Below are 13,880 nucleotides of genomic sequence, written 5' to 3' on the forward strand. Positions count from 1 at the left end.
GTATGTAGCTCCAGGAACACAGTTTAGACATAGCTGAGCTAGCTCTGCAAGGCTGAGATCACTCACATTATTACTCCCAGCTTCATACTGCTCAGAAGAGACCAAGCTGTTCCTAGGAGCGTTGCAGCCATGGTCCATGGGTTGGCAGCTCACCCCTGCTGTCCCTTGGTAGCCTCTGACACACAGGTAACTTTGCTGGTAAGTGTGAGGTCATGGTTGGGCTTGATGTCCTTATTAGTCTTTTCCAACCTAACTTATTCTAAGTTATATGTAAGGAAAATTCTGACCTTGTGAATTTATTGTGGTTTTTGAAGGGGAATTTTGTCATGAGACTGGACAGTTTTCACCACTATTAAACTTTCAGCATTCAGTCAGTGGATCATGTTGGATCATGTCAAGATTTAGCAAGTTTTTGGTTGCATGAATGGGTTGTTCTTGAGGTTTAATAGTAATTAATACTAGTAATAATTGTAATGATGATTAGCCCAGTATTTGATTTAATGGCTCAGCTGTTCCAAGAGTATAAAAACCAAAGGATGGTATTGTCCAGTGCTTCTTTGAGTTCCCTCTTATTATGTGAAGTGACAAATTCAGAGTACAAAGGTTTCTTAACAGGAGCGTGAAGAAATTGAAAGCTGAGCTGTGAGAGACTGGCAGCGTAAGTAGGGGGTTATCCCTATATCCCTATATAATGTAGAAGTGATTTTAAATGTGTGGTCTCATGGGCAGGTTGCAGCATGAAGGCATTTAGTGTCTGTTGTATCAGCTCTCACTATCCTATAACTTATTCATTTTCCCTGCAGTTTCAAACTCGAAAAGAACCCTTTTACAAAGGGTTGTTTCTATTTCTCCCATTTATTTAAAGATTTGGTTTCTGTCTCATTTTCTGTCAGAGATAAATTTGTTCTTACAGCGTCCATATCAATGTTAGATTCACATCACACTTTAATGACCACATTAATGTATTTAATAACAACTCACACGTTCAGGTCTTGATGAAGTGTTCCTAAATGGCCCCTTCCTGCTCATTTTTGTGATTAACAAATTCAGGGTAATTCCATTTAACACAGTTTTTCTTTACCCCCAACAGAAAATTAGTGGTTGTATATCACTGTGTTCTGCTTTACCTGGCAGCATTTGAAATGCTGTAATTTGTTTCCCCCAGGTGCTTTTTTAGGGGGGTTCTAATTTGTAAGTTTAATCAGTAAGCTTTAATTTCCCTGTTCTCTGCTACATATGAAAAGTAAAGTAAAATTTCATGTTGGAGACTCCCAGTGAGGTCTCAGATAACATTTTGAACTAAGCACAAGCAAATCATTTTTGTCTTCTATCTTCTCTTCCTCTTTACTGAAGGACTGAGGATATTTGGAGGTTGTTTTACATGTGTTTTCCCCAACATACATATATGAGAGTTGCCCTATTTCACTGAAAGAGCTTTAACTCATTACAGGGTTTCAGAAGTTCTTCCTGCCTCTGCTAATAAAACGAGCTGGATGAATGGTGTTATTCTGCACACAGTAAATTGCATTGAAAGCTCAGTTTCAGAAGGTCTCCTATATAAGTAAAGCTGTGATCATGTCCTCGATTAAGGTGAAATTAATTTGTTTATGGAAAGATGTAAACCTGTCCGACGAAACAATAACTCAGGGAACACAATGTAAAATTAGTAACAGAGAGAGTGAAAAGAGACTCAAACACCAATACCACAAAGTGTCTGTGGTTACAGCTGGGGAGGTAAGGCCACATCCGAATACAAGAGAGCAGCATAGCAGTAAAATACAAAGTCTGTAGTGAAAAGTGTATGCTCTTAAGTTCAGATAGAAGGCTGAGATAAGCATTTACCTATCACTGCTGTCCCAACAAGTCATTTGCATCAGGTAACTCTTCTTTATGCTGGCTGCGAGATGGGACCATGCAAATACCAACAGCAGCATGGCCAGAAGAAGGGAGGTGCTGCACTGCAGGCTGCCCATAGAGGTGGTACAGACACCCAAGGGCAGGGAATGGGGCTCTGAGCACTGATGGGGCTGTGGGTGTCCCTGCTCAGTGCAGGGCTTGGACCTGATGGCCTTGAGGTCCCCTCCAACATTCTGTGGTCCTATGAAATACACTTTTCACTGTCCTATCAGCCCTGCAGAGCTGTTAGGAAGCCAAACAGCAGGCTTTGCTTATCACAGATTGACCCGTGTTGGAAGGGACCTCAAAGATCATGTAATTCCAACCCCCCAATGCTTATATTATAACCTAAAAGCTTAACTTAATAAGTTAAGATATAACTTTCAATACTCACATCTCTCCTCGCAGTGTCAGAGCACATCAGGCCCGCTTAATGTAATGGGGGCGGTGTTGGAGCTGCTCTGCGCCCTCCGGCCGCCAGGTGGCGCCGTCGTCATCTCTCTATACGCGCGGTGACCCTCCGCCAACAAACCTCCCGCTGATTGGTTCCGCTCCTCTCTCTTCTCCCCTTGCAGCCAATCGCGCCCGGCGAGGAGCTGTTGGTGTGGTACAATGGGGAGGACGACCCGGAGATAGCCGCTGCTATTGAGGAAGAACGAGCCAGCGCCCGGAGCCGGCGGCACTCCCCGAAGGCCAAGAAAGGTACGGCCCGACCGACACAACGCGGGGCTACAGATACAGCCTGGGTGCTTCCACACCTAATGCTGGGTGGGTGATGGCTGCCGTGACCTTCCTCACCCAGCGGGGAGCTCACGGTCCGGCCGGGTGCCGGTAGGCCCCAGTGCGGCCCTGAGCGGGGTGCGGATATCAGCCGTGTTGTTGTGGTGCCTGGTTTGATTATGGAACTGCGAGCGGCTCCTGCTGAGTGTGTTTCTAACCACGGATCAGCCCGTGGTGGTTCATTTAAACCGGTGTCGTTGTGATGGTGTTGGTGCTGATCCAGCCTGGCTGTGTGGCCGCAGGATTCACAGCTAAATGTATTTCATGTTTAGGGATGCGGTTATATCGCGAGCTGTGCTTTTTTGTCCTTGGAGGTGTTCAAGGCCAGGTTGGACGGGGCCCTGGGCAACGTGATCTAGTAAAGGTGGATGTTTGGTGGCCCTGCCAGGCAGGGGGGTTGGAACTACATGATCCCTTCCAGCCCGGCTCATTGTGTGATTTAAGGGGCTGTAAAGCAATGCTCGCACCGCTTTTCTCAGCCTTCTAAAGTGCTGACTTGGATCTGCCATGGGATACGTTTAGTAAACATGCAGCACATGTATAAGGCCACATCGGTGAATTATTACGCTACATTATTACACTTTCTTTTGTAACATTGCGTGATTTTAACAGATGGGATTTGCCCGCCTGTGATTTACCCACCCCTTTACCTGAAAGGCCAGAAAAACAACTCGAAAAAGAATTTGATTAAATCATAAATTAGAAAAGCCAGACGAGAGTCATTTCTAAGGTAATTTTTCACAGCGTAGAAGATTGATTTGCATTCGTGTAACTGCAGATTAGACAGGGGAAAAAAAAAAACAACGTGAACGACTGTCGCAGTTTTGGGTGGGTCCGTCCTGTGCTGTTTTGTAGCTCTGAGGCTTTAACTGTTAAGGGTCTTTAAATGTTAAGCCATCCACACTTGGAACAATAAATCTCAGCCCCTGTTTTATAAACATATTAAACTCTTCCCAAATACGTGAGTAAAAAATAATATCTTGAACATAGTTGAGAGTAGAATAAGAACTATAAGGCCCCGGTAATTTATATGTGGGGTTATACTCCTCTATTGCTAAGCAGGCAGACCAGCTCCTTACTTTGGTTGTTTTGAGTTATTAAAGCTTCGTTATCAATGCTCTGTCAGTAAACTTACAGTGGTTTGTGCTTCTCTAGCATGCACGTATTTCGTAATCCTATAGTTCTATTATTAGGAGGCCCCATTGGTTTATTTTTACCCCTTCTCCATTTACTCTCACTTATTTTAGTGTTTGTAGCAGATCTGTGATTTGCAGTTCACACCTGATTGCTTCTAAGTAACGGGATGTGTTCTTCTGCATTGACAGCAGGTTTCAAAATGGTTCCCATTGCTGACGCTCCTCTTGCAGGTTCAGAGGCTGAGATGTTATGGGAGGATGAAGGAAATGCTGATAAGGAGCGAATTCAGCAGCATTAAGGAGGCTTTTTTTCCCTATTTGGTTATTTTAAATCATTTTTGTTGGGTTTTTTTAGTTAATACTGACTATACAATAAAAACGGGAGCAACTTCTTGCAGATGAAGCAGTACAAAGTAATGATGCAAGTGAGCTTCCAGGGTAATAGGCTTCTTAGAATGAAGCTCTTTGGGAGGGTTTTGGGGTTGGAATCCATTGGCCACTGACACAGACGTGGTCTATTACGGGTTGGAAGCATAAAACAAAGGAGAAAATGGAGATGTGTAAGAACTGCCAAGTTGAGACAACTCGGAGTCGCTGTGTCCTGTAGAAACACATTTTCCAGAGTAGAAGCAGACAATTTAATACCTTATAAATGCACAGACCAAGCTGTGTTGGAAAAGGGCATTTATGTCAGTTTTTAAGACATACAGCTCTTAATAAGTGATCTGTGTTCGGTTAAACAAGTATCCTTTTGAGGTTTAAGTTCAGCCTAGGCCTTGTCCTCGGGCACTGAGGTGCTGACATTTGGTCTTATGGCTGCAATTGGCTGCAGGAGCTCTGATTGTATCAGGAAAAAGTGACTGCAAGCAGTTAAAAAGTCCAATGAATCGATGCTTAGACTGCTGTAAAGTTTATTCTATGCTACAGTGGGATTCCTCTTGGTTTCTGAACAAAACCTCCCATGCAATCAGTGCAGAGCCTTACCTTCAGAGTTGGGCCTTCCTGAACTTGCAAGAACCAGCAGCTGACCCAGCATACATCAACACAGACTGCAGATGGAAATATCACATCCTGCCTGCCCTTGGTCTGACCTGTGGTGCAAGTGATTACTGACACTGGGTTCATAATCTCCTTTAGAACATATTTAGGATGGCACCTGGTGTTCACCCCATACACTGGCATCTTGGCTGTGCATCAGTCGTGCATCTCAGAGCTCACCTGCTCTGTATGACTCTGTATGACTCTGTGTGACTTCCAGCTCATTGTCAGGTGTAATTCTGTTCCTTGCTCTGCTTGCAGATCGCTTTGCATCCTCCTGATCTCAACAGTTGCTCAAGTTGGTTGAAGGTTTGCATAGCTGCAGTAAATCTCTTACATTTTCATTTTAAAATGAAATTGCTTAGGAGTTGTGGATTAAGCGATTAAAAAACAAACACAGTTTAGCTTTCACTTGACACTTAAATTCCCATTAAATGCCAAGGCCTCATTCTTTAAAACGTGGCAGTGTAGTGTAAGCAGTGCTATGAAAGATCAGTGCTTCTTTAGGCAGGTTCCCAGAGCGTTGTTTCCTGTTCTCAGACTACTGCAGCTGGCTTTTCTCTCTCATCTGTCCTTCTCTTGCAAGCACACATTGAGTAAATGTTATTTGGGGACCCTGGCTTCATTCTGAATGTTCCTTCTGAAAGTAACTTTATGCAAACTGAGTAAAGGCGTTATAAAGAGAGGATGGTCATGTGTGAAAACACACACTGGTTTTATCAGGCTGTGTGATCTAAGGTGCTGAGCAAAGTAAGCACACAGCACTGAACTAATCTGGACTGCTTCTGTCATGGTCTGTGTGGTGGATGAGAAGTCTGGTCTCAATGGAAGAAAGACACTGAAGCAAGTTGGTAACTTTGTGTAGCTGAAAACACGCTGCATGAGCAGGCTGGGGTGGGTGGGAGTCTGTTCTGGAACCACGGGATCTTGCAGGGATTCCAGCTGTGAGCCCCTGACTTACAGTCTGCATTGCAGTGAGACAAAACTCTATCAGGACCCCCATAGACACTGCTGAATACTCACTGTAGTGCAGTTTTAAAGTCTCTTTACAGTTGCTAATAAAGCTAGCAAAACTTTGCTACCGTAACTGCCTCTGCTGCTGTTGTAGTGGTGTTTTATTCCCATAGTTCTTATCTGACTTCATGGGATGTTGGGTGGACAATTCTGTCCTAGAGATAGCGCGAGATTGAGGTGGATGGATTATAAATCAATTACGATCAGTTACAAATGATCATTATGCCATGTTTTTTATGGGAGGTTGAACTCCCAAGTGCAGCTTCAGGCTCCAGCTTCTGAGACTGTAAATCAGTGCTGTCATAAAAGTGAGTGGATTTACTTTTATGTAAGTGTGGCTGTTACTGAAACAGCATCAAATTGCTGCTGTGTGAAAGTGAGATGTAAAAGTGGAACAAGAAGGTGAGGTTCTGTGCATGGTCACAGCTCTTAAAGCCTTTCCTCTTAAGGTTTCCATAGGCATTTTAGTTCCATATATCCACATGTACGGATCCTGTTCACAGCCAGGAGGCTGTAGATTGCCATCTGGATGTCATCGCAACTGGAGATCATGGCCCAGTAATGCTGTGTCTTTTTTTAAGTTGCTGATTAGCTGGACTTGTTACATGGGATGAAATAGTTGAGTATCGGAGTGCTGGCTATAGAAGGGTGTTAAAGTTATGGTTCATAGCAGGGGTAGACCTCAAGGAAATGACACTGTTACCTATTTAACCCTATTTCCAACTGATTTAATGGACAACTTGAACTCAAGGCTTCTTGAGTTCAGAGCTTCTATCTAATGAATATCTGATATCTTCGAGGCCTTCTAATGAGCAGAGGTGGTTTTCATACCTCGTAAGGAGAGCTTTTTGAATGTAGCTTTGGTTATTTTACATTCCCTTCTTCCCATCTGCAGCAACACCCTCAGTCCCTCTGATAGCTGCAGCTCTGAGCCCTCCTGAGCAGCAAGGTGAGATGGCTGTGATTCCTTCCAGCTTTGCTCCTGCCAAAGCTGCACCACCATCCTGCTGTCCTTATCCCCACAGACACCCAGCTCTGTCTGCTCCAGCACGGGATCGACGTGCTGCTAAGATAGCAAAACCTCGTGTAATAAGAAGCTATGAAAGGTCACACAGAATCACACACACACAGAATTACCCGGGTTGGAAGGGACCTCAAGGGTCATGTAGTTCCAACCCCCCTGCCTAGCAGGGCCACCAAACATACACATTTACTAGATCAGGTTGCCCAGGGCCCCGTCCAACCTGGTCTTGAACACCTCCAAGGACGGGGCATCCACAACCTCACTGGGCAGCCTGTTCCAGGACCTAACCACCCTTCTAGTAAAGAACTTTCCCCTAACATCCAACCTAAATCTTCCCTCCTTCAACTTAAAACCATTTCCCCTAGTCCTGCTATTATCAGCCCTTTCAAAGAGTTTACTCCCCTAGGTCCTGGAGGCGGTCAGGAATGCTGTGTAAGGACTGTGCTGATATTATTGGGTCCTCGTTAAAGCAAGCACTGCACTCCTGCACTCCAGCATCCTGCAGGCTTGTTGCTTTCTGTGTGTTTTGACCCTAAGATAACAACATTCTTTCTGATTGTAACAAATCAATGTTTTTAGCTGCCAGCAATGGCCGGCGTGTATATATTTGTCTAACGTAATAAAAACCTTGTCTGATTTAGAGATTCAAATCAAAATCTATGCAGCTCTATATTTTCCTTTCTGTTTCTTCCTCATTTCACATCCATTTTGCTACTTAGCACATTTGCTAGTGCTGTCCTCAGTGAAATAACCTGCAATGGGAAGGAAAACAGCACCAAGCAGCTTCCTGGGATTAACCAGTTTATTTTCTATTGATCAGGGTTAACTTTGAAACAGGGAATGACCCAGGGGTTGTGGGTGGGAACAGACACTGTTTTCCACAGTTAAACAAGTGGTTTTCTTTGTTCATCACTTAAACAACTCATATGAAGCTTTAGGATTGTCCCCTTGCTTGTGACATGAGAACAAGCTTTGTGTTTCTTCCTGTGCCCCCTGAGTTACTGCTTTGCCTGGACTCAGTCTGGGTTTGCCCTCTCCCTTAAAAACCCATCCACTTTTATTCACATGAATAATCCTTTATTGACTTCTTTTGCTTTGTATCCTATGAAGTCAAGGGCTTACCCCAACACTTTTTCCGTTCTTTTGTTGTCTTACAATGGGAAACTTTGGATTTTACTGTAGATACAAGCTGATCAACGATTGACTTCACTGTATTTTTATTTCCCTTTAACTAATTGTCATTGTTCAGCCACTCCTTAGTTTAGTGGAGGCTTTGAGTTGTTGTAATGAGAACCTTTCCTTCCCCCTAATATCATCCTTACAGCTTTTCTCTGGGTGTTAGTGCTGCTGCTACCTCTATTTGAGCAATGCTATTAATTCCCATTCAGTACCATTTACATACTAAGCTTTGGTGCTAGTTTTATTACGATTTACCATAACTTCACCCTTGACCATTTACTTTACTCGAACTATTGATGGGAGCCCCTTGCTCTGAGGACACACCTGCAGATATCTGGTGTAGTTTATAATGAAGTTACAAGCAGGGACGTGCTGCATAATAACTTCAAGTATGTCCTACAAGTTTTGATAACCCATTTATGGGAACAGATAATAGATTCAACAGTTATTATCACACCAGAGGGTACTTAATGTTTGTAACCTGCCAAACCTTCCAATGTATTTTGTCATTCAGGAGTGACAGGAAAGGCTTTGCTGTGGTTCTCACTGCCCACAGCTGCTGTGTCAGGTCCCTCACTACAGCATTACATTGGCTGTAAGGTTGCACTTGGCTTTAACGGCTATTGAAATAAGACTCAATGGTATTTCAACCCTTGTAGCTAAGAAATTAGGTATTGTTTGACCATCAGATATTCATTAGCAAATATTTACCTACCTTCTATGAACTCTTCCCCTGGATTAAGCAAGTCCACTGCTTATTTGTATCACCAGTGTGTGCTTGTTACTTAGCATGAAGCCTTCAGGAGCATTTAGGAGCTGACCAGGGTTGCATTTGAGGGTTAATTTTGTTGTCACGCTTTGTCAGGTTCCTACAAGAGCTTTGATAGACTGTGATGAATGCTTTAGAGCTCCAAGGAGGCTGCATTATTAATGTGAGGGCTAACATAAAGTTTCTCTAGTGATGAGAGCATTATAATAGCTGAAAATCTATCTTTGTGATTATCATTGCTGCAGAATGCCATGGACTTGGCTGTACATCTGTTTTAACTTGTGTTGAGAGCCGGATTCCTCACTTGCTTGAGTCTATTCAAGTATCAGTCTGGTTGGATTTGGCAGTCCATAAGGAAATTCAGTTCTTGAATGGGAAGGGCTCAGTGTTCCTTAAAGTGGCTCGATTACTGTAAAGTACAGTAAGTTTTCTCAAGCAGTGCTGCTGTTTTTCAGTGCAGAATTCCTCATTTCTGCAGGTAAAATGAAGCATTTAGCTGTATACCAAGCTGCAATGTAAAGCAATTCCACAGCAAGGACAGCTGTTCTCACTTGAGCAGCAAATAAACTGCACAGCTTTGCCTTAGAGTCCTGTTCTTTAGAGGAAATGTGCCCAATACTGGTGCTAAATATTAAAGGTACCTCGGGCTCTATGCACACAGTTGGTCACACTGAGCTTCAGCCAGCTGAGGAAAAAATTGACTTCCTGCAGCAGCTTTGAGTTGCAAGTGAAGAGCGAAGAGCCCAACATCTCCTGTCTTACAGCCCTTCAGCAGGGATTGCAAAAGCAAAGTGGACTTTGTGCAGACGATTGGTTCACGGCTACCACATCCCTTAGTGGTGTCAGCCTCCAATCTCTGCACTGGATTTATTTTCTCAAGTTCCTCTCCTGCACGTTTTATTTTTGGGCTCAGTTTCAGCTGACGTTCTATACTATGAAAAACTGGGACATGTTTTGAAGTCCAGTTTAGTCCAAAATGCAGCAGTTTGCTGAAGACAGATGAGTTTCTCCTCTGAATCTGGGGTTTATTTTCACATTATTTGAGTAACAGAGGAAGCTGCCGTTCCCTCTGGTGACTTTATAGGCCTATGGAACTTTCTTGATTTCATAAATCAGACAGAATCCAGTTTCCTGTCATCTGCTTTGGGACAAGCTATAAGCAGTGAATTTCTCTGCTGTGCTGTCACACTGCTGTGCAGCAGAGCAATGCACTGCTTGGGCAACTGGGGCACTGCAGCTGGGCTTCCTTTGGCAAGATAACACTGTGTCTGCATTTCTGTTAGCTGGTAATGTTCATACATAGTGCCTGAGCAAAAAGCTTAGGGAAATTAATAGTGCTGTGCTTCCAGTAAAGAATAGCCTCTACAACTGCTACAGCCCGAAGGCATTTATTGCTTAAGGCGAGCTTGCATTGCATGCCAGAACTGATGGCTTTGGAAAGCCCTGGTAAGAAAAGGGGGGGGCAAAAAGGGAGTGTGCGCACTATGCTGGATAATTTCCCTTCTGAAATGCAAGATGGGACTGTTGTAAATATATTGGATTGCAGCTGATAACAGTGGATAAATAAAGCCATCAATAACAACAACTGCTTTATTTCACTCCCCATTAAATCCCCCAAAGTCAAGATTACCTCTGTGAGTTGCAGTGAAGAAGTGAAGAATAAGAAAGATAAAGGAAAGCAGACTGGAAATACTTGCTGAAGAGGGGGATGAATATGTTGTAAAATGGAGCGGCCTGATGTGGCTGAGAGCAACCTTTACTGCTTTGGAGATGAACGTCTGAGAGATGACACGCCATGGTTGTATTAGACAGAGGGCTTCTGTTTGGTAAAAAGAAACAAGTAACAAAACGGATTATAGTGAATGTAAATGAAAAGTGGAGTGAAATGGCGATTTCAAGGCCTTTAATTTTACACTTCATCTCAGGGCTGGACATTTCACAGAGCACTGCAGAGAGTTCAGGAGTGCTGTGTTCTTGACTCAGCTTAAAGCTCACATTCCTTATGGTGGTGATCTACATTAGGAGTGTTTAAATACAAAAATCTGAGGCTGTTCCTGAGCTGTTGCTAAGGATTGGCTAAATATAGAGAGCACCAGTCCATCCTGCAAGATCTGTGAAGCGTTCTGTATGCCAGCTGTCACTTACTGCTTATTTTTGCCTTAATACTTAGTTACATTCCATTAGCTTTCATTTAACTACAGACAATAAGATGAATGTTCTCTGTGTCACTGGCAGCCATGTAAAGTTACTTCTCAGTTTAGTGACTGGGGGGACGTTGTGTTCCTGGGTAGGGTGGGAGTTAAGCATGCAAACTTGGTGAGTGATGGAGCAGTTCCATAGGAGATGCACTGTGTATTTGTGTGCTGTTTTAGCTTTAGAAACGTTGGCATGGAGGCAGAAATAACGTTTGAATATCTGCTAGGATAAAAGCTGCGTGTTTAATCGTTTACCCCTAATTGTTTCAGCACAGTTCTCATGTTGGTTAAACTTGTATAGAGTGAAAGCCTGTGGATGTTTGTGCTGCTCCCTGACTGTTAGGGGACATTCTGTGCTATTTAAATCGTTGTGGATGAGTAAGTCTGTAAGCTTAAGACTTCCTATGATTCCTACTCAGGTTAGTCAGGGAAGGTGTAACACGTTAAGGATTTGAATGTGGTGCTGTGAATGTAGATGGCAGATACCCACAGTTAGGGAATGGGGATCTGAGCACTGGTGGAGCTGTGGGTGTCCCTGCTCACTGCAGGCCCAATGGCCTTTAAAGGGCCCTTCCAATTGAAATGATTCTAGGATTAATTCACTTCACACATGTGAGAAAGTCGAGGTAATTCTTATATCTGTTGCTGTGGACTGCTATAATAACATGTTTAAGATGAGCTTCCTCCTGATAGGAATTTTCAGGCCTAAATGTATTAATCAACTCTGTGAATAGCTTCAGCTGTGCCACTCCGGGTCTGCCCTGCTGTGCTAACATATCTTACACTGATGCTTTTATAATTAAAGATGGTCTGAATGAGATACAGTAACTCGATCTTCAGTGCTATCAGAAAGGCTTTGCCAAACATTCTCAGAAACCGGTGTTTTAAATAGCCCCAGCTCAGAATTTTCTTATGCTTTCCATGGCAACAAGTTCATCTGTTATGCAAATATCACATTAACAGTCTCTGTAAACCCATCGCTCCGTTTCTTTCCTGCAAAGAGGATGTTTAGTTCTTGGTAGAAGCACACTTTAACGAAGAAATACGGTTACATGTGTGAGCATCTTGAGGTGAGCTGTCTTCCTAAGGTGAGACTCGGGTTTATAATCCCATTGGATGACTCAGTGATTACAAAGCTTTTTTGGGGGCATATATGAAGTGATGGTTTCTGTGTGGCAATCTGTTTCTAGAATAGGACAGAATTGTTTTCCTTCCTCCTCCTGCTTTTATTGTGTAAGCTTGAATGTATGTTTTAGGGAAGGGAAGATGCAAGGTGTGGGGGGAAATCCTTCATTCCCTGAATTTGCTTTTATTTTCAATGTTGAGGATGTATTCCTCTCTGTTGTTGATGGTCCTTAAACAAGGGGGTTGTGCTGCTTTAGAATTGCAAATTAGGACAGAAATGTACCAAAACCATGGGGTAAAACATGGAGTTTCTCATCAGGGACCTTGTGCTTTTTGAGGCAGCTGAGCTGTGGCCATTACTTGATAAGTTAGGCTAAGATCCTGTATTGTAGCTCCGAGTTATTCTCATGATCCTCAGGAGTCAGATGTTAAAATTACATTGCACTTAATGACGATAGTTTCTATACGCTACAATTGACATGGGCTGTTATCAGATAACTTCATAATGCTGCTGCATGAAAAGTACCCCATTAATTATTTATAATAATAGCTAGAAAACAGGGTCATCTTGACATCAGGATGTTGCTGCCTTTTCCCTGCACGTTTTCATAGATACTTGCCAGCGCTGTTGAAATAAAACTCGTAATGATAGTATGTAGCCATTGAGATTTAATTGACATCCACTTTAATTAGATGTTTATGTTTCAGAAATCGAGCCTTTCCTTTTATGTGTTGGATCTCACCCTTAGGGCTGCACAGAGTTGTGCTGCTGCTGCATCCTCTCAGTCTCTTTTAACATTCAGTTTGAGAAGGGTTTGGTATTGGTAATGGCAGATGTGGTCCATGTCTTTGAATGGAGATGGGTACCTTCCAACATCGGGTAATGGCAAGTGGCAGACAGGTCTGGAAACAGAGTTGAGACACTTAAATGTTAACAGCAAAAGTGTGTTAAGGGAGCAGCCTTCACATTCACATCTTTATAATGGGCATTATGAAATGTAGAAGCATTTTCCTTCTTTTCCTCCTTAGTTCACTTTCTGTTTAATCAGCGATGTATATTAAATAGGCATGGTCCTTAATTTTAAAATGCCATGGCATGCATTGTTGGACGAGTCCTAAAAAGTCTGTGTGACGTCACTTAATGTGGTCTTCTTGATGCTTTTTCCATTGACACAAATTTCATTCCATTGTTTTAGAACTCTTTTTACTGTTATTTTCAATGGAGACCACGTGGTTCTCGCTGTTGGTGTAACGTGGCGGTCTGTTGTCCTTGGTATTTCTTGTAAGGCATCAAAACAGTGCTTGAGAGATCAGATGGGAGATTCCCCTTCCTGCTTTATGGTGGGAGCTGTGAGTGTGTTTGGGGCCACACTTAAAGCTCATTAAAGATAATAGCATCTTGTGTAGTTTTGCAATACTTAATTATAGGATTCGATTCCAAGCAAGGCTGTATTTAACTTCTTCCCTCCTGGCATCTGAGCAGACTGAACCGTCTCACTAGGAATTACCCAGCTGTTGTAGAGTCCCGTTAACATTTTGGTTAACAGCAGCAACTGGAGTGCAGGCACTGCGGATTGTTTGGGGATGTCTTGGTCTGTCAGTAGAGTTAAATACAAGCAAATAAAGGTAGTTATTATTTGTCACCTGAACAACTCTGAACTAAGCAGCACTGCCGTGTTGATATTGACCAGTTATCTGGCCATTGACAGTAGTGTGAGATCTGT

The 13,880-nt window shown here is 43.0% G+C and overlaps 1 protein-coding gene across 3 annotated transcripts in view; it reads left to right on the plus strand.

Moving 5' to 3' along the window:
- PRDM2 (PR/SET domain 2) overlaps positions 1-13,880 on the plus strand; it is a 51,691-nt gene that overhangs the window by 15,344 nt on the left and 22,467 nt on the right. For all 3 annotated transcript variants that reach the window (XR_014931805.1, XM_085508929.1, XM_015882332.3), the window contains exon 6: positions 2,472-2,598. Coding sequence is in view for 1 of the 3 variants with exons in the window: in XM_015882332.3 (XP_015737818.2) it covers positions 2,472-2,598 (127 nt within the window). In the remaining 2 variants the exon portion in view is untranslated. The remainder of the gene's footprint in view (positions 1-2,471; positions 2,599-13,880) is intronic.

Source organism: Coturnix japonica, chromosome 9, assembly GCF_054131305.1.
Source record: "Coturnix japonica strain WE chromosome 9, WE-NBRP24, whole genome shotgun sequence".
NCBI lineage: Eukaryota > Metazoa > Chordata > Aves > Galliformes > Phasianidae > Coturnix > Coturnix japonica.